This window comes from Anolis sagrei, chromosome 10, assembly GCF_037176765.1.
Source record: "Anolis sagrei isolate rAnoSag1 chromosome 10, rAnoSag1.mat, whole genome shotgun sequence".
Classification (NCBI taxonomy): Eukaryota; Metazoa; Chordata; class Lepidosauria; order Squamata; family Dactyloidae; genus Anolis; species Anolis sagrei.
The window spans coordinates 21,849,569-21,868,250 of NC_090030.1; the positions used below are offsets into that span (position 1 = coordinate 21,849,569).

Sequence of the window (18,682 nt, forward strand, 5' to 3'; positions counted from 1 at the left end):
TGCTTCTCAACCTGGGGGTCGGGACCCCGGGGGGGGGGGGTCACAAGGGAGTGTCAGAGGGGTCACCAAAGACCATCAGAAAACACAGTACTGTATTTTCTGTTGGTCATGGGGATTTTTGTGGGAAGTTTGGCACAATGCTATCGTTGGTGGGGTTCAGAATGCCCTTTGATTGTAGGTGAACTATAAATCCCAGAAACTACAGCTCCCAAATGTCAGGGTCTATCTTCCCCAAAACTCCACCAGTGTTCACAATTCGGCATACTGAGTATCCGTGCCAAGTTTGGTCTAGATCCATCATTGTTTGAGTCCACAGTGCTCTCTGGATGTAGGTGAACTACAACTGCCAAACTCAAGTTCAGTGCCCAACAGACCCTTCCAGTATTTTCTGTTGGTCATGGAAGTTCTGTATGCCAAGTTTGGTTCAATTCCATCTTTGGTGGAGTTCAGAATTCTCTTTGATTGTAGGTGAACTATAAATCCCAGCAACTGCAACTCCCAAATGACAAAATCAACCCCTCCCCAAACCCCAGCAGTATACAGATTTGGGTGTATCGGATATTTGTGCCAAGTTTGGTCCAGTGACTGAAAAAAATATTTATATAGTCTCAGCCTACGGGCGACTCAAAGCAGAAAATACATCCTGCATATCAGATATTTACATCACAATTCATAACAGTGGCAAAATTACAGTTATGAAGTAGCAAGGAAAATAATTTTATGGTTGGGGGTCATCACAACATGAGAAACTGTATTTAAGGGGTCGCGGCATTAGCAAGGTTGAGAAACACTGCCCTAGGGTATATAAATACTGTAAATAATAATAAAACATCAAACACCCGGGCATCCCCTGGGCAACGTCCTTGCAGACAGCCAATCCTCACACACCAAAAGCGACTTGCAGTTTCTAAAGTTGCCCCCGACACAAAAAAATAGCCTATGACTGAGAGGACAGAGACATGTCGGCTTCACAGTGGTTTAATATGAACAAGTCTTGGACATTACATTGGACAGTCAACTGAAGACATAAGATCGCTGAATTAGAAGCCCCACATCAGTATATATATATATATATGTACAGCAGCAAGAGCCTTTGATCTTCAGACTTGTGCACCAAATGAAAGAAAGGGTTTCACAAACCCACAGCGAATGCAGATTCAGGAAGCTGCCTCCAATGAGAATGCGAGAACCTTTTCAACGGGAGCAACCTGTGCTCAGGCAGCATCTTCAGAGTGAGTTGCTTTGGCAGATGAGGAGAACAGTCTTCCCTGCTCTCCAGTCACCCCATAAACGGAGAGTGCATTTCCATCGCCTCTTTCCCCCCCAAAACATGCAGGGTTTCATGTACAGTTTCTCCTTCCTGCCCTCAGTGTCACACTCCATCACACGTGGAATAGCAGACGGTGCAGAAGAGGCAACGTTGAAGTCACTTTATTACTTCCCCATTCCCACATACATACATGCTCTGGCCCCTTATTTGAATCGAGTGAAGACACCCCCATTCTCTGACATGCCTTTCGTGGCACCCACAAGACTTCCAAAGCAGATTAAATATTAAACAAAGAGCAGAGAACTTTGCACCTTAACCCTCAGTGGCTGCTGACCCAATCCCCAAGAAAAGTTTCTGTGAACCACAGCAGAGGCATGCCAAGTTGCCTGGGACTCAAAAGTTCCTAACTCTAGCTTGGCGAGGCCCGGTTGTGATATTTCCCGTCCCTGCCTGGAGAAACACTTCCCACCCTGCAACTTCCGGAATCAAGAACCAGCCAAATAATCCGAGAAAGGCTTCATCTGCCCAGAACTCAACAAGCTTCCATTTCTGAGAACCCACAACTCGTTTGCAGAGCCTTGTTTCTCCTAGAAGCACCAGGAATAGGATAGGAAGTCCTTTCTGCCTTTTGCCAACTCATCAAATGGAAAAGATTCTAGGGGTAGGATTAGCAGCGAAGACCAGAAATACCAGGGAGAGTGGATTTGTGGACAATGGCCACCTGTAAACTCTTTGCAACTGCTCTCTCAAAGGTGCTTCCAAGCTTTTTTTTTTTGGTCTACTATGCCCTCCTTTCAACGGGGAAAACATTTGCTGCTTTCTGCCATAATGGAGCAAAATGCTAAAGGGATCCTTACAATGGCTGAAGAAGGCCCTTCAAGAGCCATGTTCTTCTTAGCACATGCTTGAGATGCCCCCTCCCCATCCTCACCTGCATGCTATATCCCTCAGCCTCCTTTTCCCAGCAAGCTCTACACATCCATCAACAGGTGCAGCTCTTTGCAGCTCCTCACCTTCTATACAGAGACCGAAGACCGACGGAACTCAACTCTGCTGCCTTGACAAAGGGGATCGGGATGCGGTGGCGTGGCAGGCAACACCGGACAAAAGTGGGCATGGGGCAGGGAGGGAAGGAAGTTCAGAGAGAAAAAAGCTGGTTCAGAAGAAGAGAGTGTAAAAATAAATGTCATTTTTGCAAGGGTGGGGTGGGGGAAGAGGAAAAAATGGAGGACGCTGGGCTCCCCTATTGGCGGACCTTCCCTGGGACGTAATTCCTATCAATGATCTCCTCTTGCAGGAACATGTGTAAGCAGCGCTCGTTCTGTGCCAGCGGGTGTCCAGCGATTCTGCCGGGAACAAAGGGAAACAACACTGTTGTTAGCAAATGGCCACCTCCTAGAACCAGAAAGAGAACAATCATGTTTCAAGCACAATAGTAACAAACACTGGCATCCCAGGGCTTCGTGACAAGAGACAATAGCTACCGTATATACTTGAGTATAAGCTGACCTGAATATAAACCGAGACACCTAATTTTACCACCAAAAAATGAGACAACTTACTGCCTCAAGTATAAGTCGAGGGTGGGAAATGCAGTAGCTACTGGTAATACAAAATAAATATAGATACCAATAAAATTACATGAATTGAGGAAACAGTAGGTTAAATGTTTTTCAATGTTTACATAAAACTAATTTAAAATAAGTCTGACCAACTTTGATTAAACCATTATTCTAACCTTTTTAGTGTAAATGTGCTTAAGTATCCTTCCAATAATAATAAACTAAAATAATAAATGTAATAACAAGAATAATAAAGTAAAATAAGAAATATAGGTTTTTTTTGTCGTGTCAGGAGCGACCTGAGAAACTGCAAGTCGCTCCTGTTGTGAGAGAATTGGCTGTCTGCAAGGACGTTGCCCAGGGGACGTCTGGATGATTTGATGTTTTTATCATCCTTCTGGGAGGCTTCTCTCATGTCCCCGCATGAGGAGCTGGAGCTGATAGAGGGAGCTCATCCGCCTCTTCCTGGATTCGAACCTGCGACCTGTCGGTCTTCAATCCTGCCGGCACAGGGGTTTAACCCACTGCGTCACCAGGGGCTCCCCTCCAATAATAATAAAGTAAAATAATAAATGTAATAATAATAAGAGTAAAATAAATATAATAAAATAATAGAGTAAAATAAATGTAATAATAATAATAATAAATAGAGTAAAATAAATGTAATAAAATAATAATAGAGTAAAATAATGCAAATGTAATAATGCCAATAATAGAGTAAAATAATAAATGTAATACCAATAATAATATAGTAAAATAAATGTAATAATAATAATAATAGAGTACAATAAATGTAATAAAATAATAATAGAGTAAAATAATGCAAATGTAATAATGCCAATTATAGAGTAAAATAATAAATGTAATAAAAATAATAAAGTAAAATAATAAATGTAGTAATAATAGAGTACAATACATGTGATAAATTAATAATAGCAGAGTAGCCAAGCGCAAGGGTAGATGTCTTCACTGTGTCTCGCTGTGATCCTCAGGTTGTGCCATTCTGCTTTCATATGATATTATTTCTAGCACCCACTTTTTGCTTGATACTCAAGCAGTGCTTCTTATAAGTCAGAGCACAGTCCAGAGTGACTCTGAGGTATTTGGGTGTGCTGCAATGCTCCAGTGGGATTCCTTCCCAGGTAATCCTCAGAGCTCGGGATGCTTGTCTGTTCTTAAGGTGAAAGGCACATGTCTGTGTTTTAGATGGATTAGGGATCAGCTGGTTTTCCATGTAGCAGGCAGTAAGAGCACCTAGAGCTTCGGAGAGCTTCTGTTCAACCATTTCAAAGTTCCTTGCTTGAGCGGTGATGGCACGATCATCAGCATAGTTGAAACTCTCTGTCCCTTCTGGCAGTGGCTGGTCATTTGTGTAAATGTTGAACAAGGATGGAGCAAGCACGCTCCCCTGAGGCAGGCCGTTCTTCTGTTTCCGCCATCTGCTTCTTTGGCCCTGGAACTCAACAAAAAAGCTCCTGTTTTGTAGTGGATTTTCTATGAAATGGTGAGGTGGTAATCCTCTGTGATAATATATATTTTTCTCAGGAGAAGGCAATGATTTGCAGTATCATATGCTGCTGACAGGTCTATGAAGACAGCTCCTATAATCTGCTGCCTTTCAAAACTATCTATAGCAGGCTTGGGCAAACTTTGGCCCTCCAGGTGTTTTGGACCTCAACTCCCACAATTCCTTACCCCAGCCCCTTTCCTTTTACCCCTCAGCTGCTTAAGCGAAAAACAAGGGGGAAAAGGAAGCAGCTTGAGGTCAGGAATTGTGGGAATTGAAGTCCAAAACACCAAAGTTTGCCCATGCCTGATCTATAGAGCCAGGGATCTTGCTATCCTGGGCAGCCATCCTTCCTTCATGCTTGCTTCCAATTTATTTATTTACAGTATTTATATTCCGCCCTTCTCACCCCGCAGGGGACTCAGGGCGGATTACAATGTACACATATATGGCAAACATTCAATGCCAAAGACACACAACAGATATAGACAGTCAGAGGCTATTTAACTTTTCTGGCCGCCAGGGAGATGTCGCTTTCATCGTCCATCTGCGACACTGATGAAGTACTTCTACATTCCCCGCATGCTTTTTGTTGGAGTGCTTTGCTGGAGTCTTTTTTATGGCCTCATAAATTAGTTAAATTAGCCTTCCCACACATAGGTGGTACCTAATTTTCCTACTTGACAGATGCAACTGTCTTTCGGGTTGCAAAGGTCGACAACAAGCTACACAATTGGTCGGAAGCTCACTCCGACCCGGGCTGGCTTCGAACTCATGACCTTTTGGTCAAAAGTGATCTTAATGCAGCTGACACTCAGACAGCTGCGCCACAGTCAACCAACTCTACTTCTCCAGAACCTTCTAGGATACACATAAGAAACAGAGGGATAGAAAGTTTCTCCTTTGACCCTGTGTGATTTAGGGTGACTCTGCAGTATCATGTACTGAACAACATTAGAGACTGGGCCTACATCTTAGCAGAGAACCACGCCTGGAAAACAAGTAGGCAGGTCTGTGTATGCATATGAATGAGAGATGTCAAACTGGGTCTGACATGGTGTAGTCTGACATGGTGTAGTCTGAAATGGTCCAGCATTTCTGTGTTCTCAAATAATATGCTGTGTCCAGGCTGGTTCATCAGGTGCTCTGCTATTCGTGTTTGGGCGCTGCGTTTGGTGGTCCCTATGTAGACTTGTCCACAGTTACATAAAAACTCCAACCATCACCCAAGTCAAAAAAGAAGCATCATTAAAGCCTTGGCAGACCGTACAGAAAGAATCTGTGAACCCCACCTCCTCCAAGATGAACTGAACCACCTAAACCGGGCTCTCCAGGCCAATGGAGACTCCACCTCAGACATCAGAAGAGCTGCAAGACCGAGAACAAGCCACGAGAGTCAAGACAAAGATCCACCCAGAGGGAAAGCGTTCTTGCCATACATCAAGGGAACCACTGACCGCATTGGGAAGCTGATGAGGAAACACAACATACAAACCACCTACAGACCCACAAAGAAAACCCAACAAATGCTACATTCAGCAAAGGACAAGAGGGATCCTCTCACCTCTGCAGGAGTCTACCATGTACCATGCAGCTGTGGACTACATAGGGACCACCAAACGCAGCAGCATTGCCCAAACTCGAATCAAGGAACATGAAAGGCACTGCTGACTACTCCAACCAGAGAAGTCAGCCAAAGCAGAGTACCTGATGAACCAACCTGGACACAGCATATTATTTGAGAACACAGAAATGCTGGATCACTCTCACAACCACCATGTCAGACTACACAGAGAAGCCATTGAAATCCACAAACATGTGGACAATTTCAACAGAAAGGAAGAAACCATGAAAATGAACAAAATCTGGCTACCAGTATTAAAGAACTCAAAAATTACAACAGCAAAACAACAGAAAGTAAACAATCAGGCACATCAAATCACCTCTCAAAGAAAGATTCCCCCAGGCACTTCCAAGCTATTAAATGCTAATCAAGGTGGTCAGTTTAAACATTCACACCTAGCTCCAGCAGACAAAAGTCCTTTGTCCCACCCTGGTCTTTCCACAGATACATAAACCCACTTTTCTACTTCCAACAGACCTCACTACCTCTGAGGATGCTCGCCACAGATGCAGGCGAAACGTCAGGACAAAATGCCTCTAGAACATGGCCATATAGCCCAGAAAACCTACAACAACCCAGTGATTCCGGCCATGAATACCTTCGGCAATACAGATGTCAAACTGCAATGAAGGTGCTTCCAGTGTGCATTGCAAGACTCCAAAATAAGAGAAGTAACCAGTTCCAAACTATAAATCTTTACATACACTTATACCACAGACATACACGTTTTATATCAGAACTACTTCCCACCAAACAAATCGTATTTTAGAATTTCATAATGCACAGTAGTGGCTGGGTGCAAATCTCCACCAGGGAGAAAGGCATATTGCTGAATCACAGATTTGTGCGGTTGAGGAAGTGGGCGCAGCTCTACTTCCTCCCTGGCAGAAACAGTCCGGGAAGGCAGAAGCCAAAGCATATTAAGAAGCCCTGCCAAAAGGAAAGAGACAGTAGGAAAAGAGATGGGGGGAGGCAGGCACTCTTTGATTAGTTACAATTCATCGTGTTTGGATGGATTCTAAGTGAGATGTCATGTGTCATGGAACCTGTGTTGTTCCTATGCCATCTCTCTTAGAATCCCTCCACTGTTAGTTCCAACAGACCTCACTACCTCTGAGGAAGTTTGCCATAGATGCAGGCGAAACGTCAGGAGAGAATGCCTCTAGACCATGGCCATATAGCCCCAAAAAACCCTACAACAACCCAGTGATTCCAGCCATGAAAGCCTTCGACAATACAATCCCTCCACTTCCCCCAAAACAGCACAGACCCCTGCCCGCCTTACTTGTTTATGAACTGTTCTAAGCCCTGTCTTCGTTCTTCTATGAAGGACTCCTCAAAGATGCCTTCATCTCCTCGGAAAGGGAGCTGGCGTTTCAAGGCTTTGCCAGGCAGCGGAGGCACTACAATCTGGAAGGGAAGAGCGTCGTATTAGGAGGAGGGCTGGCATTCTCCGACTGCTGCTTCTCCCCACAGAAAAGAGATCGGGGAGGTATCTCTGCCACAGAAATACAGAGGGGTCTCATGACAAAACTAGAAGTGGGCATGGAAGGAGACTCATCCCATCTTACCCACCTTACTGTCACGCTCCAGCTCATTTTTCAACCACTCAAAGTCACTGTATCGTCGCCTCACACAGGATTCTTTCAATTTGAAGATAGGCAGGTTTGTCTGCAAGGAGGAAAAAAAAGTTACCAGCATAACTCAATTAGCAAACTCTCCCCACACATAGGTGGTACCTACTTTTCGGTACCTAATTTTCCTACTTGTTTTTCGGGTTGCAAAGGTCAACAACAAGCTACACAATTGGTCGGAAGCTCACTCCGACCCAGGCTGGCTTCGAACTCATGACCTTTTGGTCAGAAGTGAGGGTCGCTTTACACTCACAGACCTCTTTCTTTCCTCATTTTCTGTCTAGCAGTCAGTGCTTGTCAATCTGTGTCCCCCCCAGATGTTTTGGCCTTCAACTCCCAGAAATCCTCACAGCTGGTAAACAGGTTGGGATTTCTGGGAGTTGTAGGCCAAAACACCTGGAGACCCACAGGTTGAGAACCACTGAGCTAGCTGGATGGGTCGTTAACAGCATTGGGAGGATTGCTGAAGGAAAGCTGGAGGAACACAGTACCCACTGAAGCTCTATCTCCAGTCCTTGTTTCCATAAGCCAAATTGTTCAAAATCCAATGATCACGGGGAGAGGAAGTGAGATGAAATTTTCTTAATAGGGACATAGACAGTAGAACAAATACCACAGGGGTGTTAATTCTTTCCTATGCTAGCCAAAGATAACACACACACACACACACACACACACACACACATGGTTGGAATTACATTTTAAAAGTACATGTTTTTACATAAAAATTAAACTCAAGAACACACCTGTTCGTAATTTGGGGATTCTAAAAACTCTAAAATTACAACTGCAAAACAATAGAGGGGAAACAAACAAGGACATCTAATCACTTCTCAACAAAAAATTGCCCCAGGCACTGCCAGGCCATCAAATGCTAATCAAGGTGGTCAGTTGAAACAGTCACACATAGCTCCAACAGACAAGAGTCCTTTGTCCCACCCTGGTCATTCCACAGATATATAAACCCCTTTTCCTAGTTCCAACAGACCTCACTACCTCTGAGGATGCTTGCCATAGATGCAGGCGAAACGTCAGGAGAGAATGTCTCTAGACCATGGCCATATAGCCCGAAAAAACCTACAACAACCCAAAAATGTAAAAATGCTATTTTTATCGCCGGAATTAGTCTTCTCTGTCCTCGCCAAGGTTGCGGGCCCTCTTTGGTGCGGTCCTAGGGGTCTCTCTTACTGGGGAGACCCTCCTAAAGTCCGTATTGACTTCACTCTGCTGTTTTGCAGTTTTAATTTGAGAGTTTTTTTAATACTGGTAGCCAGATTTTGTTCATCTTCATGGTTTCCTCCTTTCTGTTGAAATTGTCCACATGCTTGTGGATTTCAATGGCTTCTCAGACTACTCAGAGAAGCCATGTCAGACTACATGTCAGACTACACAGAGAAGCCATTGAAATCCACAAGTATGTGGACAACAGAAAGAAGGAAAGGAGGAAACCATGAAGATGAACAAACTCTGGCTACCAGTATTAAAAAACTCTAAAATTAAAACAGCAAAACAGCAGAGGGGAAACAATCAGGGACATCTAATCACCTCAACAAAAGATTGCTCCAGGCACTGCCAGGCTATCAAATGCTAATCAAGGTGGTCAGTTGAAACATTCACACCTAGCTCCAACAGACAAGAGTCCTTTGTCTCACCCTGGTCATTCCACAGACATATATAACCCGTTTTCCTAGTTCCAACAGACCTCACTATCTCTGAGGATGATTGTCATAGATTAGGGGTCCTCAAACTTTTTAAACAGAGGGCTAGGTCATAGTCCCTCAAACTGTTGGAGGGCCGGATTATGGTTTGGAAAAAAAAACATGAATGAACTCCAATGCACACCGCACATATCTGTTTTGTAGTGCAAAAAACACCTAAAAACCATACAATAATTAAAATGATGAACAATTTTAATAAATATAAACTTATTAGTATTTCAATGGGAAGTGGGCCTGCTTTTGGCTCATGAGATAGGATTGTTGTTGTTGTTGCATTCTTTCAAGTGGTTTCAGACTTAGGTTGTCCCAGACTTAGGCTGGATGGCCATCTGTCAGGGGTGATTTGAATGCAATATTCCTGCTTCATGGCAGGGGGTTGGACTGGCACATGAGGTCTCTTCCATCTCCTTGATTCTATAATTCTATGAGCGAGGGCCAGGTAAATGACCTTGGAGGGCCGTATCCGGCCCCCAGGCCTTAGTTTGAGGACTCTTGCCATTGATGCAGGCAAAACGCCAGGAGAGAATGCTTCTAGAACAGTGGTTCTCAACCTTGCTAATGCCGTGACCCCTTAATGCAGTTCCATATGTTGTGGTGACCCCCAACCATATTGTTTTCGTTGCTACTTGATACCTGTCATTTTAGCACTGTTATAAATCGTAATGTAAATATGCGATATGCAGGATATATTTTCATTCACTGGACTAAATTGAGCACAAATACCCAATATGCCCAAATGTGAATGCTAGTGGGGTTGGGGGGGGGGGATTGATTTTGTAATTTGGGAGTTGTAGTTGCTGGGATTTATAGTTCACCTATAATCAAAAAGTATTCTGAACTCTACCAGCAATGGGTTTAAACCGAACTTGGCACAAAGAACTCCCATGACCAACAGAAAACACTGGAAGGGTTTTTTGGGCATTGACCTTGAGTTTGGGAGTTGTAGTTCACCTATATCCAGAGGAGCGCTGCGGATTCATGCAATGATGGATCTGGACCGAACTTGGCACGAACACTCAGTATGCCCAAATGTGAACACTGGTAGAGTCTGGGGAAAATAGACCTTGACATTTGGGAATTGTAGTTGTTGGGATTTATAGTTCACCTATAATCAAAAAGCATTCTGAACTCCACCAGCAATGGATTTAAACCGAACTTGGCACAAAGAACTCCCATGACCAACGGAAAACACTGGAAGGTTTTTGTGGGCATTGACCTTGAGTTTGGGAGTTGTAGTTCACCTATATCCAGAGAAGCGCTGTGGATTCGTGCAATGATGGATCTGGACCGAACTTGGCACGAACACTCAGTATGCCCAAATGTGAACACTGGTAGAGTCTGGCGAAAATAGACTTTGACATTTGGGAATTGTAGTTGCTGGGATTTATAGTTCACCTACAATCAAAGAGCATTCTGAACTTGACCAACAACAGAATTGGGTCAAACTTCCCACACAGAATCCCAATGACCACCAGGAAATACTATGTTTTCTGATGGTCTTTAGCGACCCCTTTGACACCCCCTCACGACCCCCAGGTTGAGAAACACTGTTCTAGAACATGGCCATATAGCCCAAAAAAAAACCCTACAACAACCCTATATAAACCTAATTTGGGGACTGCCTGTACTCATTTTGCAACGATGACAGTCTGCACAAGGGATCCACAGGCATGTTTCAGGGTATCCCTACCAATTTCTCAAGGGAAAAGATAACATCCCCAAGAGTCCGTCTGCCAAAGACCTCACGGCAGCTTTTGGCAAATGACAAAGAGCTCATTTTACAGAGAAAAAAAACACCAAATGAAATGTTTTATGCAGATAACCAGCAAGCTGCACCAACAGCCAACAAATGTGGAGGAGGAATTGTCAAGTATTTCACACCCCTTTATCTCTGGTTTCTTGGTTCTGACAAGTCTCCATGAAGAGCCCAGGACTGGTTCAGCCAGCAGACCCAGGAAGGCTCCAGCTGCAGCCAACCTTTTGCTATGAAATGAGGCCTCTTCCAGCAAGAGAACAGTTCAGACAAGTTAAACTGTAACCGGCAGAGAGACAAGGCTATCAGTGCTGAACCTTCTGGAAAAGGCTTTCCATACAAATGTGGCTCTCCCACAAAACACGGCCTCTGTTATCACCCAACAGGCAAAATGAAGCCTGAATAGATAACACAACACCCATTTACCCTCATGCCTTGCACTCTTTGCCACCAACATCAACTTTTAGGGTGGCTTTCCCTCTCCTTTTCTGCAGAGGAGGCCAATACAGCTGTGGAAATTAATATTAAGGCTACCTTCATACAGTATACAGGCAGTCCCCAAGTTACAGACATCCAACTCCTAGTTAAGAACGGGGCTGAGACTGCACACCGGGATTGTGGCGCAGCTGGATGAGTGTCAGCTGCATTAAGATCACTCTGACCAAAAAGGTCATGAATTCAAAGCCAGCTCAGGTTGGAGTGGGTTTCCAACCAATTGTGTGTAGCCTGTTGTCGACCTTTGCAACCCGAAAGACAGTTGCATCTGTCAAGTAGGAAAATAAGGTATCACCTTAAAGAGTGGGGAGGCTAAATTAACTGATTTATGAGGCCATGAAGAAGACTCCAGCAAAAGCATTCCAGCGGGGAAGCATGCGGGGAATGCGGAAGTGCTTCATCAGCGTCGCAGATGGACAATGAAAGTGACAGCTCTCCTGGCGGCCAGAAAAAGTTAAATAGCCTCTGTCTATGTCAGTATATGTTTGTATGTCAAAAATTGGCATTGAATGTTTGCCATATATGTGTACACTGTAATCTGCCCTGAGTCCCCTGCAGGGTGAGAAAGGCGGAATATAATAAGCTGCAAATAATTAAAAATAAAATAAACAGGAAGTGAGAGTAATCTACCCAATGGATGGGAAATTTACTCCTGATTTTTTTTCTTTTTTTTCTTTTGTTCATCTGTTTTCTACATACACTATAAAACAATAAAAAATATTTTTTAAAAAGGAAATTCACTCCTGAATCATGGGGAGATGGGGTTTCCACTGAAGCTTTCTCTCCAATCCTTGTTTCTACAAGCACCCAAATTTTTCAAAATCCAATTCTCACAGGGACAGAAAGTGAGGTGGAAACAACTGAATATACAGGGCATATATGGGGCGATAAGTCCATGTGAACTCAATGTGGATTAATGTATTGTCGAAGGTTTTCATGGCCGGAATCACTAGGTTGTTGTAGGTTTTTTCGGGCTATATGGCCATGGTCTAGAGGCATTCTCCTGACATTTCGCCTGCATCTATGGCAAGCATCCTCACTACCTCTGAGGATGCTTGCCATAGATGCAGGCGAAACATCAGGAGAGAATTCTTCTAGACCATAGCCATATAGCCCGAAAAAACCTACAACAACTCAATGTGGATTCTTTCCAAGGAGAGAGAGATCTCACACATATATATGTATGTTGTTTATTCGTTCAGTCGCTTCCGACTCTTTGTGACCTTATGGACAAGCCATGAGTTCATATGGCAATAAGTGCATGTGGATTCTTTCCAGGGAGTAAGTCCATGTGAACTCAATGCGGCTTCTTTCTGAGTAGATTGGGCCCCACCCGTAACCCAGTGTTAGTCTCCCACTTCAGCTCCCAAAATTCCTGACTGGGGGTTCCAGGCCTGGAAGTTGCATTTCGTGCTCTAGAAAGGGAAAGCTATGGCTAGTGGGGGGGTGGAGGTTGTTCTAACTGAACGCTCCCTCTTGGAAGGGGAAACAATAGCTGATGGTTTCTATCGTCTAACCCTCTCCCTGAAAGGCAAAGGCAGGTTTAGTGGAGGGATAATAATAATAATAATAATAATAATAATAGCCATTGTAGTCCAGCTTTCCCTCCAAGAATGGGAATGTCACACCTGTTGGGTGGATGATGGCTGTTATAATCTAAACCAGGGGCCCTCAAACTAAGGCCCGAAGGCTGGATATGGCCACCCCAGGGTCATTTACCTGGCCCTCGCTCAGGGTCAACCTAAGTCTGAAACGACTTGAAAGCACACAACAACAACAATCCTATCTCATCAGCTAAAAACAGGCCCACACATCCCATTGAAATACCAATAAGTTTATACTTGTTAAAATTGTTCTTCATTTTAATTATTGTATTGTTTTCAAGTGTTTTTTGCACTACAAATAAAATATGTGCAGTGTGCATAGGTATTCGTTCAGTTTTTTTTTCAAATTATAATCCGGCCCTCCAACAGTTTGAGGGACTGTGACCTGGCCCCCTGTTTAAAAAGTGTGAGGACCTCTGATCTAATCCTCCCTCCCCCGAATGGAAAGTCAAGGCTGCTGTAGTCCAACCCTCCTCTACAGAAAGGAGAAGTTAGAGCTCAGAGGGGGGCTGCAAGGGGGGGGGTGTCAGAAGACCAGAAGAAAACATATATTTCTGATGGTTTTAGGAACCCCTTTTGCAGAGAAGGTTGAAGATCTTTCCACCTGTCCTCTTCCTTTATGGAAACAGCAAATCCCATCCCCCCCCCCATCAAAAGCCATCCTCTGCTGTGATTGGCTGGCCTCCCAGCCAAGGAGAGGGCTGTTTCTGAGACTCTAAGCAGGAAGGGGAGAGCAGGCTGCATGGCAGCATGGTGCGCATGTGCGGGGCAAGGGAGAGTGTGCGAGGGTGGAGGGAGGCATGTGCCAGTGAGTCCCTTCAAAGCATATGGGTTCTGTGTGGGATGTTTGGCCCAATCGTATCATTGGTGGAGTTCAATACGCTCTTCGATTGTAGGTGAACTATAAATCACAGGAACCACAACTCCCAAATGTCAAGGTCTATTTTCCCCAAACTATGCCAGTGTTCACATTTGGGCATATTGAATATTTGTGTCAAGTTTGGTTCAGATCTATCATTGTTCGAGTCCACAGTGCTCTCTGAATGTAGGTGAACTACAACTCGAAAACTCAAGCTCAAGGACCACCAAACACTTCCTGTATTTTCTGTTGGTTATAAGAGTTCTGCGTGCCAAGTTTGGTTCAATTCCATCATTGGTAGAGTTCAGAATGCTCTTTGATTGTAGGTTAACTATAAATCCCAGCAACTACAACTCTAAAATGACAAAATCAATCTCTCCCAACCCCACCACTATTCAAATTTGGGCGTATTGGGTTTTTGTGCCAAATTTAGTCCAGTGAATGACAATACATCCTGCATAGCAGATATTTACATTACAAAAATTCATACAGTAACAAAATTACAGTTATGAAGTTGCAATGGAAATAATTTTATGGTTGGGGGTCACCACAACTTAAGGAACTGTATTAAGGGATTGTGGCATTAGGAAGAAAAAATGAAATGCAAAGATACAGAATGGGGGACGCCTGGTTCGAGAGCAGTACGTGTGAAAAAGATCTTGGGATCCTCGTGGACAACAAGTTAAACATGAGCCAACAATGTGATGTGGCGGCAAAAAAACGAATGGGATTTTGGCCTGCATCAATAGGAGCATAGTGTCTAGATCCAGGGAAGTCATGCTACCCCTCTTTCTGCTTTGGTTGGACCACACCTGGAATATTGTGTCCAATTCTGGGCACCACAATTGAAGAGAGATATTGACAAGCTGGAATGTGTCCAGAGGAGGGCGACTAAAATGATCAAGGGTCTGGAGAACAAGCCCTATGAGGAGTGGCTTAAGGAGCTGGGCATGTTTAGCCTGAAGAAGAGAAGGCTGAGAGGAGACATGACTGCCATGTATAAATACGTGAGAGGAAGCCACAGGGAGGATGGAGTGAACTTGTTTTCTGCTTCCTTGGAGACTAGGACGCGGAGCAATGGCTTCAAACTTCAAGAGAGGAGATTCCATCTGAACATGAGGAAGAACTTCCTGACTGTGAGAGCCGTTCAGCAGAGGAACTCTCTGCCCCAGAGTGTGGTAGAGGCTCCTTCTTTGGAAGCTTTTAAACAGAGGCTGGATGGCCATCTGTCAGGGATGCTATGAATGCAATATTCCTGCTTCTTGGCAGAATGGGGTTGGACTAGATGGCCCATGAGGTCTCTTCCGACTCTAGGATTCTATGAAGGTTGAGAAACACTGCTGTGGCTGGTGGGAGGATGATGGGTGTTGTAGCCCAACCTTTCCCTTCTGGAATGGGAAGCCATGCTCGCTGGGAGGATAATGGAATGTTATAATTGAACCTTCTCTATCAAAATGGGAAGCCACGGTTGGTGGAGGGATAACACCATGTAACATGATTTTTCTTCCTGGGTTATAAATGTCATTTCTTATTGGTTCTATCATAAAAACATGGAAAAAGTTTATTAAACTGCAAAAACTTTGCTTTTGCAGGAAGGACGTCCTGCAGCACATTTTGATATATTTTTTCAATGAATATCTCATAGAGTCTCAACCAATTCAATATAGCTTTTAGAATCCACTCTTCCTTCCCAAAATGGGGGTCTAAGTGAGTGGATGGTGGCTGTTGGAACACCCAGAGGGGGGGTAATTGTTGTTTTAATCCAACTCCCCATTAGAAGGAGTTGGATTAAAGGGTGAGAAGGGTGGGCAGCCATTAATATGGTGGCTGTTGTGGTCTAACTCTCCCAGAATGGGAAGCAGTGGCTGGGGGCGGGGGGTGATGGCTGCTATAGTCCAACCCTCCCACCTAGAATAGGATCTCTGGTGGGTGGATGATGACTGTTGCAATTCAATCGTCCCAGAAAAGAAGCCATAGCTGGAGTGGGCGGGACAGTGGGACGTTATATTCCAACTCTTCCCTCTCAGAATGGGAAGCCATGGTTTTTTTTGGAGGGGGGGGGGGATGATGGCATTTGTAGTCCAACAAGTTTTTATTTAATTATTTATTTCAATTATTTGTACCCTGCCCTTCTTTACCCCCGAAAGGGGACTCAAGTTCCTCCTAGAATCGGGTTTAAGTAGGGGGATGATGGCAACTGTAGTCAAGCCATTCTCTCCCAGAATGTGGTTTAATGGGGGACTGATAGCAATTGTAGTCCAGCCCTTCTCTAAGAAGAGAGTTTAATGGAAGGAATAATGGCAATTGTAGTCCAGCCCTTCCCTGACAGAATGGGTCTTAATAGAGGGGATGATGGCAATTGTAGTCTAGCCAGAAGGGTTGAATGGGGGATTATGACCTTTGTAGTCCAACCCTTCCCTCTTAGAATGGAGTGTAATGGAGAAGATGATGGCAACTGTAGTCTAGCTACAAGGGTTTAATGGGGCGGGCGGGCAGGGGGCGGGAGATGGCATTTGTAGTCAGCCCTTCCCTCTCAGAATTGAGTTTAATGGAGAGAATGATGGCAATTGTAGTCCAACCTTGCTCTCCCAGAATAGGGCTTAATAGATGGCAGTTGTAGTCAACCTTTGTCTCCCAAGATGGGGTTGAATGGGGGATAATAGCAATTGTAGTCTAGCCAGAAGGGTTGAATGGGGGATTATGACCTTTGTAGTCCAACCCTTCCCTCTTAGAATGGGGTGTAATAGAGAAGATGATGGCAACTGTAGTCCAGCTATAAGGGGAGATGGCATTTGTAGCTAACCCTTCCCTCTCAGAACGGGGCTTAATGGAGAGAATGATGGCAATTGTAGTCCACCCCTTCCCTGACAGCATAGGTTTTAATGGAGATGATGATAGCAGTTGTAGTCCAGCCCTGCCCTGACAGAATGGATCTTAAGGAGGGGATGATGGCAATTGTAGTCTAGCCAGAAGGGTTGAATGGGGGATTACGACCTTTGTAGTCCAACCCTTTCCTCTTAGAATGGGGTGTAATGGAGAAGATGATGGCAACTGTAGTCCAGCTATAAGGATTTATTGGGGGGTGGTGGCATTTGTAGCTAACCCTTCCCTCTCAGAACGGGGCTTAATGGAGAGGATGATGGCAGAAGAGTTAAACATGGGGGGATGATGGCAATTGTAGCCCAGCTATAAGGGTTCATTTGGGGGGGGGGGGCTGGCATTTGTAGCTAACCCTTCCCTGACAGCATGGGTCTTAATGGAGAGGATGATAGCAGTTGTAGTCCAGCCCTTCCCTTCCATAATGGGGCTTATTGGAGGGAATGATGGCAATTGTAGTCCTGACAGAAAGGGTTTTAATGGAGGGGATGATGGCAATTGTAGTCCTGTCAGAAGACTTTAACATGGGGGGGATGATGACAATTGTAGTCCAGCCCTTCCCTGACAGCATGGGTCTTAATGGAGAGAGGACGATAGCAATTGTAGTCTAGCCAGAAGAGTTGAATGGGGGATGATGGCCTTTGTAGTCCATCCCTTCCCTGACAGAAAGGGCTTTAATGGAGGGGATGATGGCAACTGTAGTCCAGTCCTTCCCCGACAGCATGGGTCTAATGGAGAGAGGATGATAGCAGATGTAGTCTAGCCAGAAGGGTTGAATGGGGGATGATGGCAGTTGTAGTCCAGCCCTTCCCTTCCATAACGGGGCTCAATGGAGAGGATGATGGCAACTGTAGTCCTGCCAGAAGAGTTTAACATAGGGGGATGGTGGTAATTGTAGTCCAGCCCTTCCCTGACAGGATGGGTCTTAATGGAGAGAGAATGATAGCATTTGTAGTCCAGCTCTTCCCTTCCATAATGGGGATTATTGGAGGGAATGATGGCAATTGTAGTCCACCCCTTCCCTGACAGAAAGGGTTTTAATGGAGGGGATGATGGCAACTGTAGTCTAGTTTTAATGAAGGGGATGATGGCAACTGTAGCCTAGCCAGAAGGGGTTAATGGGGATGATGGCCTTTGTAGTCCAGCCCTTCCCTGACAGAAAGGGTTTTAATGGAGGGGATGATGGCAATTGTAGTCCAGTCCTTCCCTAACAGAATGGGTCTTAATGGAGAGAGAATGATAGCAGTTGTAGTCCAGCCCTTCCCTTCCATAAAGGGGGTTATTGGAGGGAATGATGGCAATTGTAGTCCTGACAGAAAGGGTATTAATGGGGGGGATGATGGCAGTTGTAGCCTAGCCAGGGGGGGTTAATGGGGGATGATGGCCTTTGTAGTCCATCCCTCCCCTCCCGGAGGGGGTCCCGCCTTACTCGCATGCGGAGCTCGTAGCTGGTGTACCGGGCGCGGCCGACGCCCACGGTCTGCGGGTTGAAGATGTCGATCTCGAGGAAGTTGCTGGGCGGCCCGTAGGCGTCCGTCAGGTCCTGGGGCTTCGAGTTCAGGCGCCGCGTGTCCGCCACCGTCGCCTCCGACATGGCGCCGCCAGAAGGGAAGGAGGAAGGCAGGCAGGAAGGGACTAGGCCGCGCTCACAGCCGCCGGAGCCGCCGCCGCCGCCGCCTCAGCGGAAACCGCCCTCCTGCCGCCACTGCCGCCACAGCAACCACCTTCTTCTCTCCTCCTCCTCCTCGGCGCCGCAATACATGGCACCGCCCCGGAATC

General features: G+C 45.2%; 1 protein-coding gene across 1 annotated transcript; it reads right to left on the reverse strand.

Annotated features, from left to right (window-relative positions):
• Nucleotides 1-962: 962 nt before the first annotated feature.
• Nucleotides 963-18,682, reverse strand: SNX12 (sorting nexin 12). Its single transcript, XM_060756626.2, has 4 exons — nucleotides 18,333-18,682; nucleotides 7,539-7,634; nucleotides 7,249-7,373; nucleotides 963-2,616 (listed from the first exon to the last, which is right to left on the reverse strand). The coding sequence occupies exons 1-4, from the start codon at nucleotides 18,495-18,497 to the stop codon at nucleotides 2,514-2,516; spliced, it is 489 nt and encodes a 162-aa protein (XP_060612609.1). The 5' UTR covers nucleotides 18,498-18,682; the 3' UTR covers nucleotides 963-2,513.